Source organism: Antechinus flavipes, chromosome 3 (assembly GCF_016432865.1).
Source record: "Antechinus flavipes isolate AdamAnt ecotype Samford, QLD, Australia chromosome 3, AdamAnt_v2, whole genome shotgun sequence".
NCBI lineage: Eukaryota > Metazoa > Chordata > Mammalia > Dasyuromorphia > Dasyuridae > Antechinus > Antechinus flavipes.
Window position 1 is genome coordinate 197,823,236 of NC_067400.1, and position 14,191 is coordinate 197,837,426.

General features: G+C 32.6%; 1 protein-coding gene across 1 annotated transcript in view; it reads left to right on the forward strand.

Annotated features, from left to right (window-relative positions):
• EPHA6 (EPH receptor A6) overlaps positions 1-14,191 on the forward strand; it is a 983,513-nt gene that overhangs the window by 606,077 nt on the left and 363,245 nt on the right. Inside the window, 1 exon segment of the mRNA XM_051984381.1 lies at positions 13,583-13,708. Within this exon segment, the coding sequence (XP_051840341.1) occupies positions 13,583-13,708 (126 nt within the window).

A 14,191-nucleotide genomic window follows, 5' to 3' on the forward strand; every position in this document is an offset into this window, starting at 1 on the left:
ACCATAAATGTGAACGGGGTAAACTCCCCCATAAAGAGGAAGTGGTTAGCAGAATGAATTAAAAGCCAGAATCCTACAATATGTTGTTTACAGGAAACACACCTGAAGCAAGGACATACATGCAGAGTAAAGGGAAAAGGTCGGAACAGAATCTACTATGCTTCAGGTGAAGTAAAAAAAAAACAAAAAACAAAAAACAACAACAACAACAACAACAACAAAAAACAGGGGTAGCCATCCTGATCTCAGATCAAGCAAAAGCAAACATTGATCTAATTAAAAGAGATAAGGGAGGGCACTATATCTTGCTAAAGGGTAGCATAGATAATGAAGCAATATCAATATTAAACATATATGCACCAAGTAGTATAGCATCTAAATTCTTAAAAGAGAAATTAAGAGAGCTGCAAGAAGAAATAGACAGCAAAACTATAATAGTGGGAGATCTCAACCTTGCACTCAGCATTAGATAAATCAAACCACAAAATAAATAAGAAAGAAGTCAAAGAGGTAAATAGAATATTAGAAAAGTTAGATATGATAGATCTCTGGAGACAACTAAATGGAAACAGAAAGGCTTACACTTTCTTTGCAGCAGTTCATGGAACCTATACAAAAACTGACTATATATTAGGACATAAAAACCTCAAACTCAAATGCAGTAAGGCAGAAATAGTAAAGGCATCTTTTTCAGACCATGATACAATGAAAATTACATTCAACAAAAGCCAGGGGAAAGTAGACCAAAAAATAATTGGAAACTAAATAATCTCATACTAAAGAATGATTGGGTAAAACAGCAAATCATAGACATTATTAATAACTTCATCCAAGAAAATGACAATAACATAATACCAAAATGTATGGGATGCAGCCAAAGCGGTAATAAGGGGAAATTTCATATCTCTAGAGGCCTACTTGCATAAAACAGAGAAAGACGGTCAATGAATTGGGCTTGCAACTAAAAATGCTAGAAAAGGAACAAATTAAAACCCCCCCCAGTCAAACACTAAACTTGAAATTCTAAAAATAAAAGGAGAGATCAATAAAATTGAAAGTAAAAAACTATTGAATTAATGAATAAAACTAAGAGTTGGTTCTATGAAAAAACCAACAAAATAGGCAAACCTTTAGTAAATCTGATTTAAAAAAAGAAAAGAGGAAAATCAAATTGTTAGTCTTAAAAATGAAAAGGGAGAACTCTCCATTAACGAAGGGAAAATTAGAGCAATAATTAGGAGTTACTTTGCCCAACTTTATGCCAATAAATTCAACAACTTAAATAAAATGGAAGAATACCTTCAAAAATATAGCTTGCCCAGATTAACAGAGGAAGAAGTAAATATCCTAAACAGTCCCATCTTAGAAAAAGAAATAGAACAAGCTATTAATCAACTCCCTAAGAAAAAAATCCCCAGGACCAGATGGATTTACATGTGAATTCTACCAAACATTTAAAGAATAATTAACTCCAATGCTAAATAAACTATTTGAAAACATACGGATTGAAGAAGTCCTACCAAACTCCTTTTATGATACAGACATGGTACTGATATCTAAACTAGGTAGGCTGAAAACAGAGAAAGAAAATTATAGACCAATCTCTCTAATGTATATAGATGCTAAAATCTTAAATAAAATATTAGCAAAAAGTTTACAGAAAATCATCCCCAGGATAATACATTATGACTAAGTAGGATTTATACCAGGAATGCAGGGCTGGTTCAATATTAGGAAAACTATTAGCATAATTGACTATATCAATAACCAAACTAACAAAAACCATATGATCATTTCAATAGATGCAGAAAAAGCATTTGATAAAATCCAACATCCATTCCTAATAAAAACACTTGAGAATATAGGTATAAATGGAGTTTTCCTTAAAATAGTCAGGAGTATGTATTTAAAACCATCAGTAAGCATCATATGCAATGGGGAAAAACTGGAACCTTTCCCAGTAAGATCTGGAGTAAAGCGAGGTTGCCCACTATCACCATTATTATTTAATATCGTATTAGAAACACTAGCCTCAGCAATAAGAGTTGAGAAAAAGATTAAAGGAATTAGAGTAGGCAATGAGGAATCCAAACTATCACTCTTTGCAGATGATATGATGGTATACTTAGAGAACCCCAGAGATTCTACCAAAAAAGCTATTAGAAATAAGTCATAACTTTGGCAAAGTTGCAGGATACAAAATAAATCCACATGAATCCTCAGCATTTTTATATATGACCAACAAAATCCAAACAGCAAGAAATACAAAGAAAAATTCCATTTAAAATAACTGTTAACAGCATAAAATATTTGGGAATCTATTTACCTAAGGAAAGTCAGGAATTATATGAGCAAAATTACAAAAAAGTTTCCACACAAATAAAGTCAGACTTAAATAATTGGAAAAATATTAAGTGCTCTTGGATAGGCCGAGCGAATATAATCAAGATGACAATACTCCCTAAACTAATCTATTTATTTAGTGCTATACCAATCAGACTTCCAAGAAAATATTTTAATGATCTAGAAAAAATAACAACAAAATTCATATGGAACAATAAAAAGTCGAGAATCTCAAGGGAATTAATGAAAAAAAAATCAAATGAAGGTGGCCTAGCTGTACCTGATCTAAAATTCTATTATAAAGCAGCAGTCACCAAAACCATTTGGTATTGGCTAAGAAATAGATTAGTTGATCAGCGGAAAAAGATAGGTTCACAAGACAGAATAGTCAACTATAGCAATCTAGTGTTTGACAAACCCAAAGATCCTAACTTTTGGGATAAGAATTCATTATTTGATAAAAACTGCTGGGATAACTGGAAATTAGTATGGCAGAAATTAGGCATGGACCCACACTTAACACCATATACCAAGATAAGATCACAGTGGGTCCATGACCTAGGCATAAAGAACGAGATTATAAATAAATTAGAGGAACATAGGATAGTTTATCTCTCAGACTTGTGGAGGAGAAAGAAATTTGTGACTAAAGATGAACTAGAGACCATTACTGATCACAAAATAGAAATTTTTGATTATATCAAATTAAAAAAAACCTTTGTACAAACAAAACTACTGCAAACAAGATTAGAAGGAAAGCAACAACTGGGGAAACATCTTCACAGTTAAAGGTTCTGATAAAGGCCTCATTTCCAAAATATATAGAGAACTGACTCAAATTTATAAGAAATCAAGCCATTCTCCAATTGATAAATGGTCAAAGGATATGAACAGACAATTTTCAGATGAAGAAATTGAAACTATTACCACTCACATGAAAGAGTGTTCCAAATCACTACTGATCAGAGAAATGCAAATTAAGACAACTCTGAGATACCACTACACACCTGTCAGATTGGCTAAGATGACAGGAAAAAAATAATGATGAATGTTGGAAGGGATGCGGGAAAACTGGAACACTGATGCATTGTTGGTGGAGCTGTGAATGAATCCAACCATTCTGGAGAGAAATCTGGAATTATGTCCAAAAATTTATCAAACCGTGCATACCCTTTTATCCAGCAGTGTTACTACTGAGCTTATACCCCAAAGAGATACTAAAGAAGGGAAAGGGACCTGTATGTGCCAAATGTTTGTGGCAGCCCTGTTTGTAGTGGCTAGAAGCTGGAAAATGAATGGATGCCCATCAATTGGAGAATGGTTAGGTAAATTGTGGTATATGAATGTTATGGAATATTATTGTTCTGTAAGAAATGACCAGCAGGATGAATACAGAGAGACTTGGAGAGACTTACATGAACTGATGCTAAGTGAAATGAGCAGAACCAAAAGATCATTATATACCTCAACAACGATACTGTATGAGGATGTATTCTGATGGAAGTGGATTTCTTTGACAAAGAGATCTAACTCAGTTCCAGCTGATCAATGATGGACAGAAGCAGCTATCCCCAAAGAAAGAACGCTGGAAATGAATGCAAACTGTTTGCATTTTTGTTTTTCTTCCCGGATTATTTCTACCTTCTGAATCCAATTCTCCCTGTGTAACAAGAAAATTGTTGGGTTCTGCATACATGTATTGTATCTAGGATATACTGTAACCTATTCAACATGTAAAGGACTGCTTGCCATCTGGAGGAGGGGATGGAGGGAGAGAGGGAAAAAATCGGAACAGAAGTGAGTGCAAAGGATAATGTTGTAAAAAATTACCCTGGCATGGGTTCTGTCAATAAAAAGCTATTTTTAAAAAAAAAGAACCTATATGTACAGAAATATATTTCAGCTCTCTTTGAAAATTGAGAGGAAAACATCTGAACAAGTTATGATATATGATTGTGATAAAATAATATTGTATTATAAGAAATGATGAGTAGGATGGTTTCAGAAAAGTATGTAAAGTCTTACATAAATTGATACAAAGTGGAATGAGAAGAACCAGGAGAATTTTGTACACAGTAAGCGATATTGTATGATAATCAATTGTGTGTGACAGCAATTCTCAACAATACAGTGATCCAAGAAATTATTAGTAACTTATAATGAATAATAAAAATATAATAAGCTCCAGAGAGATTTAATGGAGTCTAAGTACATATTTTTCTCTTTCTTTGTTTTTTCTGCTTTTTTGGAACTTGACTAAAATGGAAATATTTTGCATAATTTCACATATATGATCGATTTCTTGCCTTCTCAGTAGGTTGCTGAGATACAAATCAGAGGGAGAAAATTCAGATATTCATTTTAAAAATGAATGGTTAAAATAAATAAATAATAGATTTTTTTAATAGGGGTGTTTTGGTCAAATCACACTTACAGTGACCGTTTGTGATTTATGTGCCAAGAAATGATTGTTTCAAAAATTCTCATTTTCATTTGTCCAAGGATATTAGGCATCATCTAAAAGATGCTATATTAGATATCAAGGAAATATAGTGATATGTCTAAAAGAAATCATCAAACTGCCGTAACTAAGTTTTATAATGTCTTAATTTTGGACTTAATCCTTTTTTCACAAAATTTTCCCTGGAACTACTGGCTAATTTAGGGATTTTAAAGGATAGCTTATTTGGAGAAAAGTCTCATTCAAAATAAAAAAGTTTATAGACAACACAGAATTTTTTGATATATAATTAATATTATTCAAATGATTCTTCCCCAAAATTCCTAGATTTTGTGATTCCTAGAAAAGAAGGAGGAGAGGAAGCCCGAATAACAAATATGCAAAGTCAAGTAAAACACATTTTTACAATGTGTATGTTTGGAAATATATCTGCCATCCAATGCATTTCATATTCACATTATCATTCCTGGCATTTCTCTTTCTGAATTCCATAAGAGCCATGTGTCTGCTAATACTTATAGTAAAAGAACAATTTCTATAAGCTCATACCTTACCTCTCAGGCTTTCCTGTTGTTCAGCTGTCAAATGATGCAGCTAGACTAGATAAATTGCAATGTTCTCTATCTTTGCAGTATAAACTTTGAGTCTTATCTTTCTCAAAGTTCCAGAATATTAGAAGCAAGAAGTTTTCTTTTCTAATATCTGGTATTTTCTACCACCAGAAATAATTATATTTCCAAAGTTGAGATACTCAGATCCCCTCTTAATTATTCTCCTGAGCACACTGTCATAGTTGGTCATTTTCCATTCCTGAGACTTTAAAGCTGATGTTAAGTATGTAGCCATAATCTGGGTACCATTTTCTTCTGTGTATCAGCATGTTCACAACAAAAGTAGACATAAAAATCAGGAACTGAAATGCAAAGTAACAATATCATAAATGTAGAATTAGAGGAGAGCTCAGATGGCATCTAATCTGACCAGTTCCATTATAGGTAAAGAAACTAAAGTCCATGAAATATGAGTAATTTTCCCAAAGTCATACTACTATTAAAAGCCAAAGGTAGTATTTGAGCTCAAATCCTTAAATTCCAAAGGCTTTCTCCTATGTCATACTGCTTTCATGTTTTCACTAATGAAAAGATTTCTTCAGGCAAACTCAGGAATGGTGTATCTGCCTTAAGTTGGGTTCCTAGCTTCCTATCTTAGAAAGTTTCATAATTGACTTAAGACTTAAGTAATTATAGTCCTGTGGGGTGATAAGCAGAAAAAACAAAGTATTGAAGGAAGAGAGGTAATTAGCAGAGATCAGAATAAGTAGATTACTCTGATACTTTAATGGCTGTATTCTTTTATCAGTGTGGGTACTCTCACTCATAGAATCTATCCCATTTCCTCTTCTTTCTTCTACTATGCAATTCTTGCCAATGTCATAATATAATGCCTTAATAGATTATCGACCATGAATAAAGTCTTCCTCTATTTATTTCCTATATTTCATTCTTGTTCATCTCCTTTTGTAGTCAAATTTTTTAGTAATATTTTTCACACCACTTCTTTGCACATATCATTATTTCCAATGTGTTGAAGTTGATTTAGACCAACCCTGTATCCTTCCAAAACCCTCTGTGTCACTCACCATTTTCATTCTTCTGAAATTATAGAGTTCTGTGATTTATATTAATGTTATCACCAAGACAATACTAGTATTAGGTACACAAACTTTTATAGCACCTAGCAGTTTGGGATAATGTTGAAAGCACTGTGTAATTTCTTACTTGTAATTCAGAGCATATTTCCTACTGGAATCTCTATCTCTCCATAAGAAAATAGAGAGAGTAGTGTCACAGAAGCCAATGGAGTAGAAAACATCCAAAATGAGGGGGAACCAAAAGATTCAGGAAGGATGAGGAAAAAGAATTCATTGGAATTAGCATTTGAGATCTTTAATATTTGAGAAAGTAGTTTCAGTAGTTCAGCAAACTCAAAATCATGAATTTAAAAAAAATGAATATAAAATAAGAAAATTAGTGCCCTTGGCTTCCTTCCAAAAAGATCGGCTGTGAAAAGGAGAAGAAATACAGAAAAATAACTCGAGAGCCATGGTCAAGCAAAATTCTGCTAAAGGATAAAGGACACCTGAAATTATTGATAGCAGAAAGGAGGCTAGGTTGAAAGTGTTCAAATAACATAACATATGTAACTTTTTTGTAAACTTTAAGACAGGATATAAATACTAGATAATATTATCATTTAAATGGGATAGAATAATCCAAGGAGACAAATAGGGAAGGTATCAAGGACACAAGTAGTTAAGGAAATAGTAGCCTAGAGGACCCTGCCCCCTTACTGCAAGAGTGTGGTAAGTGGCAGAATCAATTTTACTTAGATACTATGACTCCAGAACTTTTTCCATTGTCTCATTCAAAAGATACCAGGAACATAGCCAGAAATCATATCTGTGGTCTTAGTATATGAGACTCCTCCAGACCATTACTATAATACTAATAGATCTGTTCTACTTCAAGTACCTTTGCTATTCTCCCAGTTTTATCTACAAAGGCTTTCAGGTTTGTCTGATTTATCTTATCTCATACCAAATTTTCACTAAGTTTTCCAACTGTTATTCTTTGTTTTGCATATGATACTATTTTTCAATAAATCCTTTTGTTTTAGGTCATTTAATATATGCTCCCTTGAGCTGAATTTTTTCTCTACCTGTCAAGAAAATCAAGAAGTTGGTGACTGAGACAATTTCTTGACTCTTTGGGGCTTTTTCTTTTTTTCATTAAAGCTTTTTATTTACAAAGCATGTGCATGGGTAATTTTTCTAACATTGGCCTTTGCATAACCTTTTGTTCCAAATTTTCCCCTTCTTCCCTCCACTCCCTCTCCTAGCTGAAAGATAGTTCAATACATGTTAAATGTGTTGAAATAGATGTTAGATCCAATATATTATACATATTTATACAATTATCTTATAGCACAAGAAAAATCAGATCAAGAAGGAAGAAAAAGAAAAACTGAGAAAGAAAACACAATGCAAGCAAATAACAACAGAGAGAGTGATAATGCTATGTGTGTTCCACACTCTGTTCAACACACTTCTCTCTCTGGGTGTAGATGGCTCTCTTTGTCACTGCACAAGTGGAACTGGTTTGAATCATCCATTAAAGAGAGCCACTTTCATCAAAATTGATCATTGTATAGTCTTGTTGCCTGTATAACAATCTCCTGGTTCTGCTCATTTCACTTAGCATCAGTTCATGTAGGTCTTTCCAAGTCTCTCTAAAATCATCCTGCTAGTCCTTTCTTACAGAACAATAATATCCCATAGCATTCATATACCATAATTTATTCAGCCATTCTTCAATTGATGGGCATCCACTCATTTCCACTTTCTTGACACCACAAAGCAGGCTGCCAACAAACATTTTTGCACATACGGGTCCCTTTCCCTCTTTTGAGATATGATCTCAGTAGAAACATTGGTAGGTCAAAGGGTAATCACAGTTTGATAACTGAGCATAGTTCCAAATTGTTCTCCAGAATCTTGGATCCCTTCACAGTTCCACCAACAATATATCAATGTCCCAGTTTTCCCACATCCCCTCCAACATTCATTATCATCTTTTCCTGTTATCTTAGCCAATCTGTCAGGTGTGTAGTGGTATTTCAGAATTGTCTTAATTAGCATTTCTTTGATCAATAGTAATTTGGAGCATCTTTTCATGTGGCTACAAATAGTTTCAATTTCTTCACCTGAAAATTGTCTGTTCATAACCTTTGACCATTGATCAATTGGAGAAAGGCTTGAACTATTATAAATTTGAGTCAATTCTCTATATATTTTAGAAATGAGGTCTTTATCAGATCCTTTGGATGTAAAAATGTTTTCCCAGTTTATTGCTTCCCTTCTAATCCTGCCTGCATTAGTTTTGTTTGTACAAAACCTTTTTTAACTTAATATAATCAAAATTATGTCTTTTACGATCAATAATGATCTCTAGTTCTTTTTGATCACAAATTCCTTCCTCCTCCACAAATCTGAGAGGTAAACTATTCTATGTTCTAATTTGTTTATATTATCATTCTTTATGTCGAGATCATGAACCCATTTCAACCTTATCTTAGTATATGGTGTTAGGTGTGGGTCTCTGCCTACTTTCTGCCATACTAGTTTCCAATTTTCCCAGCAGTTTTTTGTCAAATAGTGAATTCTTATCCCAAAAGGTGGGTCCTTTGGTTTTGTCAAATACAAGATTGTTATAGTCATTGGCTATTTTGTTCTGCAAACCTAACCTATTCCACTGATCAATTTCTCTATTTCTTAGTCAGTACCAAATAGTTTTGATGATCGCTGCTTTATAATATAATTTTAGATCTGGTGCAACTAGGCCACCTTTATTTGCTTTTCTCTTTATTAATTCCTTTGAAATTCTTGACCTTTTGTTCTTCCAGATGAATTTTGTTGTTATTTTTTCTAATACAGTAAGATAGTTTCTTGGGAGTTTGATTAGTATAGCACTAAAAAAATAGATTAGTTTAGGAAGTATTGTCATCTTCATTACATTTGCTCAACCTATCCATGAGTACTTGATATTTTTCCAATTGATTAGATCTGACTTTATTTGTGTGGAAAGTGTTTTGTAGGTTTGCTTATATACTTCCTGATTTTCCCTTGACAGATAAATTCCCAAATATTTTATATTATCAAGAGTTATTTTAAATGGAATTTCTCTTTGGGTCTCTTGCTGTTGGATTTTGTTAGTGATGTATAAGAATTCTGATGATTTATGTGGATTTATTTTGTATCCTGCAACTTTGCTGAAGTTGTGGATTATTTCTAATAGCTTTTTAGTTGATTTTCTGAGGTTCTCTAAGAATACCATCATATCATCTGCAAAGAGTGATAATTTGGTTTCCTTATTAAACCCAGTCTAATTCATTTAATCTCTTTTTCTTCTCTTGTCATCTTTTGGCCTTTTTCTAATGGTAAATATATGGGTGAAGCTACATAATTCATAGTTGAAAGACTACTCAGAAACTGTCCAGTCTAACTCAAGCTAAACAAAAAACTCTTTCCAACAAACTCATCAAATGACCATCCAGATGAGAAACCTTATTTCCTGAATAAACCCATTTGGATAGCTCTAATTGTTAAGAAATGTTTCTACTATAGTCAAAAAATATAAATAGGCAGTTTTCAGATGGAAAAAGCAAAACTATAGATAGTCATGTGAAAAAAATTAAAACATTATCAATTCAAAAATTACAAATTAAAAGACATTCGAGTTACCACCTCACACCTGTCAAATGGCTAATATCATAGAAAATGGAAATTCAAAATGTTGGAGGAAATGTGGAAAAATAAGAACATTCATGCACAATTGATAAACTGATCCAACCATTTTGAAGAACAATTTGAAACTATGCCCAAAATGCTATAAATCTGTCTGTGTACACCCTTTGATCCAGTAATTTTACTACTAGATCTGTATTCCAAAGAGATATTTTTAAAGGGACATATATACAACAGAAATATTTGTAGCAGCTCTTTTTGTAATGGGTGGCCAATAATTGGAAATTGACAGGGTCCCCAATCAATCAGGGAATATCTGAACAAGTGTTGGTACCTGATTGTGATGGAAAAGAAATGACAAGCAATGGAGAGACTTAAATGAACTGATGCTAAAAGAAATGAGCAGAACCAGGAAATCATTATGCACTTCAACAACAATACTATGAGAATCAGTTCTGTTGTAAGTGAAAGATTCCAAATCAATTCCAGTTGATCAGTGATGAACAGAATCGGCTATACCCAGAAAACAACAATGGGAAATGAGTGTGGACCACAACATAGCCTTGGCACTCTTTCTCTTGTTCTCTGCTTGCATTTTTGTTTTTCTTTCTAGTTTATTTTTACATTATTTCTAAATCTGACTTTTCTTGTGCAACAAAGATAACTGTATAAATATGTATACCTATGTTGTATTTAACATATACTTTAACATATTTAACATGTATAGTACTGCCTGCCATCTAGGGGAGGGAGAAGGGAAGGAGGGAAAATGTTGCAATAGAAGTGTTTGCAAGGGTCTTTGTTGAAAAATTACCCATGCATATGTTTTGTTAATAAAAAAACTATAATAATAATAAAAAAGAAAAAAGAAATGACAAGCTGATTTCAGAAAAACATGGAAATCCTTATACAAACTGAGGCAAAATGAAGTGAGAAGAATCAGAAGAACATTGTACACAACAACAGTAAGATTACACAATGATCAACTGTGAATTACTTAGCTATTGTCAGCAACACAAAGATCTAAGACAATTCTGAAAGATGTGTGATGAAAAATGCTATCCATCTCCAGCGAAAGAACTGATGGAATCTGAATACACATTGAAGCATACTGGGTTGTTTTTTTTTTTTTTTTCTTGAAGGTTTTTTTTTTTGTTTGCTTTCACAACATGACTGACATGGAAATGTGTTTTTCATGACCACACTTGTATAACCTTTATCAAATTGCTTGCCTTCTCAATGAGGCGGAACGAAAGGGAAGATGGAAGGGAACCTGGAATTCAAAATTGTAAACAACCAAGGTTAAAATGCTTTTTATATGTAATTAGAAAAGATAAAATATTAAAACTTTTTAAAAGAAATATTTTCCTTATATACGTTTATTTTCACCTCTTTCCCTTTTTTTCAGAATACACAGCTTGATCAAATAAGTTACTTTGGAGTTTCTGCAAATAAACACAGTATTTACTTATCTTTATCTTTTCATATACATTGGTGATGATTTCTTCCATTGCTTGAAATAGTCAGGACCAGGATTCATATAAAGATAAGGCTTCACACACACAAACACACACACACACACACATACACACACACACACCTGAAATAACTCCCATATCAATAATTTTTTTTTGGTAATCCTATTCAGTACCCATTATATTCATTGGCTTTTGGTTGTCTTCTTGATGAAGTTACTCATATTATACACACAAAAGACTTCTGAGTAGGACATAATTACTTGACCTCTTTCATTTCTCAATTATAGTACAAATTTTACATTATATTATTCAACAGTAACTCCTACGAGGTGGATACCTTAATGTTTAAGTAATACAGTGGCAAGATAAATGTTTACTTTGTTTGAAAGATTCTATCAAGTACATCATAGAATTGCTACCCTTTTTCATTTTCAGCAGCAAATATTAGCCTATAAACTATAATTATGCTCATGAGAGTCTAGTTTCAACATACATCATGAATAGTTAAAGTGAAATGCCAAAATTCTCCATGTTCCCTTTTCATTTGGGGTATCAGATAAAAACAGCTTCACTAAATCTTTTATTTATCTCTCCCCGAGGAAACAGCAAAGCCATCTTACCATTTATCTATAGCTTCTTTATCTTTCAGTTTTGCTCATTGCAAGAACTTCAAGTTAAATGTGGTTCATCTTATTTACTGACAATTGCAGAGTTATAGTAAATTAGAAGTACCAAACTACTAAAACAGTAAATGGTCTAGTAATAATGTATTTTTAGCACCCTTTACCACATTCTCTCTCAGTGTTTAATGGCGTAGCATAAGGAATCAAAATCAGTCTTTTTTTACATGATTATTCTGTGCTAGATACCAATCAAAAGTAAAATAGCTTTTGCCCTCCAGAAACTTATATTCTTTCAGGGTGGGTTACATATACAAATACAGGTTTATAATTATATAAATATGGCTACAGAAGTACTAATATTTGGGGGAACTAGGAATGGCTTTGTGAAAAATAAGAAATGGCTTTATGTAAATGTTCTTAATATGGAGTCCATGAACTTTTTTTTTTTAATATTTTGATAACTATACTTCAATATAATTGGTTTCCTTTTTAATGCTATGTATTTTTATGCACTTAAAAACATTATCCTGGGAAGAAATGCAGGTTAATCAAGTAGCCCAAGGCACACAGAAAGAATCCCTGTGTTGTCAATACAGATCATTGTGCTGAAGTAAAGGGTAATGCTTCCAAAGATCGCAGGTGAATAGGAAGTTCATTTCAGGTATGAGAGGCAAACAATACAAAGACAAAGATAGGAAAGAGATAGAAGATGTAAAGAACAACGAAATAATAAAAGGCCTTAAATACCAAAGTTTGTATTTAATTTTAAAGGCACTAGAGATATAATTCAAGGCCTTTCCATATTGATACAATCCATCAAAGTGTGTCTTAAAGTCAAGTCAATGAGCATTTATTAAGTTCCTGCTACATGCAGGAGAGGCAGTAAAATGGCAGAGATAATAGAGGACCACACTCTCTTGGAGTCAGGAAGATCTGAGTTTAAATTCGGCTTCAGATACATACTAGCTTGGTGACAGTACCTTTGCCAAGAAAGGTTACAAAGAGTCAGAAATGCCTGAAACAACTAAACAAAACAAATATGTGCTAAGAACTGTACCAGAACCTAAAATCACTTCCCAACCATGTTGAGATATTACAGTAGGAATTTTGTAAAGGATCATGTAATTTGGCTTTTGAAAAAACTGTCTACCCAATTTAATATTCTTTGAACATTTCTCCCTTTTTACTTAGTCTCTAACTTAATTTTAAACATACTGAGTAGAATACCTTATAATAAATAATAGGCAGATAGGGAAAAAAACTTGATTTAGCAATAAGAGATGACTAGTTTGATAGTCTATCATTTTAAATGCTTGTAAACATACACGGTCATTGAAATATTCTAACACAAAATAAAATGCTTATTTTTCTACAGTGAGCTTCCCAGGAATCAAAACCTACACTGATCCAGATACATATGAAGACCCATCACTAGCTGTGCATGAATTCGCAAAGGAAATAGATCCTTCAAGAATTCGCATTGAAAGAGTTATTGGGGCAGGTAAAATTTGTTTACATTTTCATAAATAACTTTATGCTCATATTTATGTTATATTATGCAAAACATCCCAAAAGTCTCAGTATATGTTACATTACTAAATATTAAAAAAAGAAACTAAAATTTTGGGACATCCTGAATTATCTTATAAACTATTATATTTTAAATTATATTTGCATTGGTCATTTATTATTGCCATAATATATTTTAAATGGTAGCTTTTAAGTAACTGAAACAAAAACAGAATGGATTGTAACAGAACAACTTATATTAATACCTGATTAATGAAAAATAATAAACAAAAAAATCTTGCATTTATCCAGGATCTATGCAACTATAAGGCATTTTAATGCATCTTCTTTTATTATGGACTCTGTATGGTTTTTTATTAAAGAGAAATATTACAAGTAAGGAAACTTATTTCTGGGATATTAAAGCAACATGAAGAGATTATGACAGGGTCAATGTGTACCAATTCAACCCAAG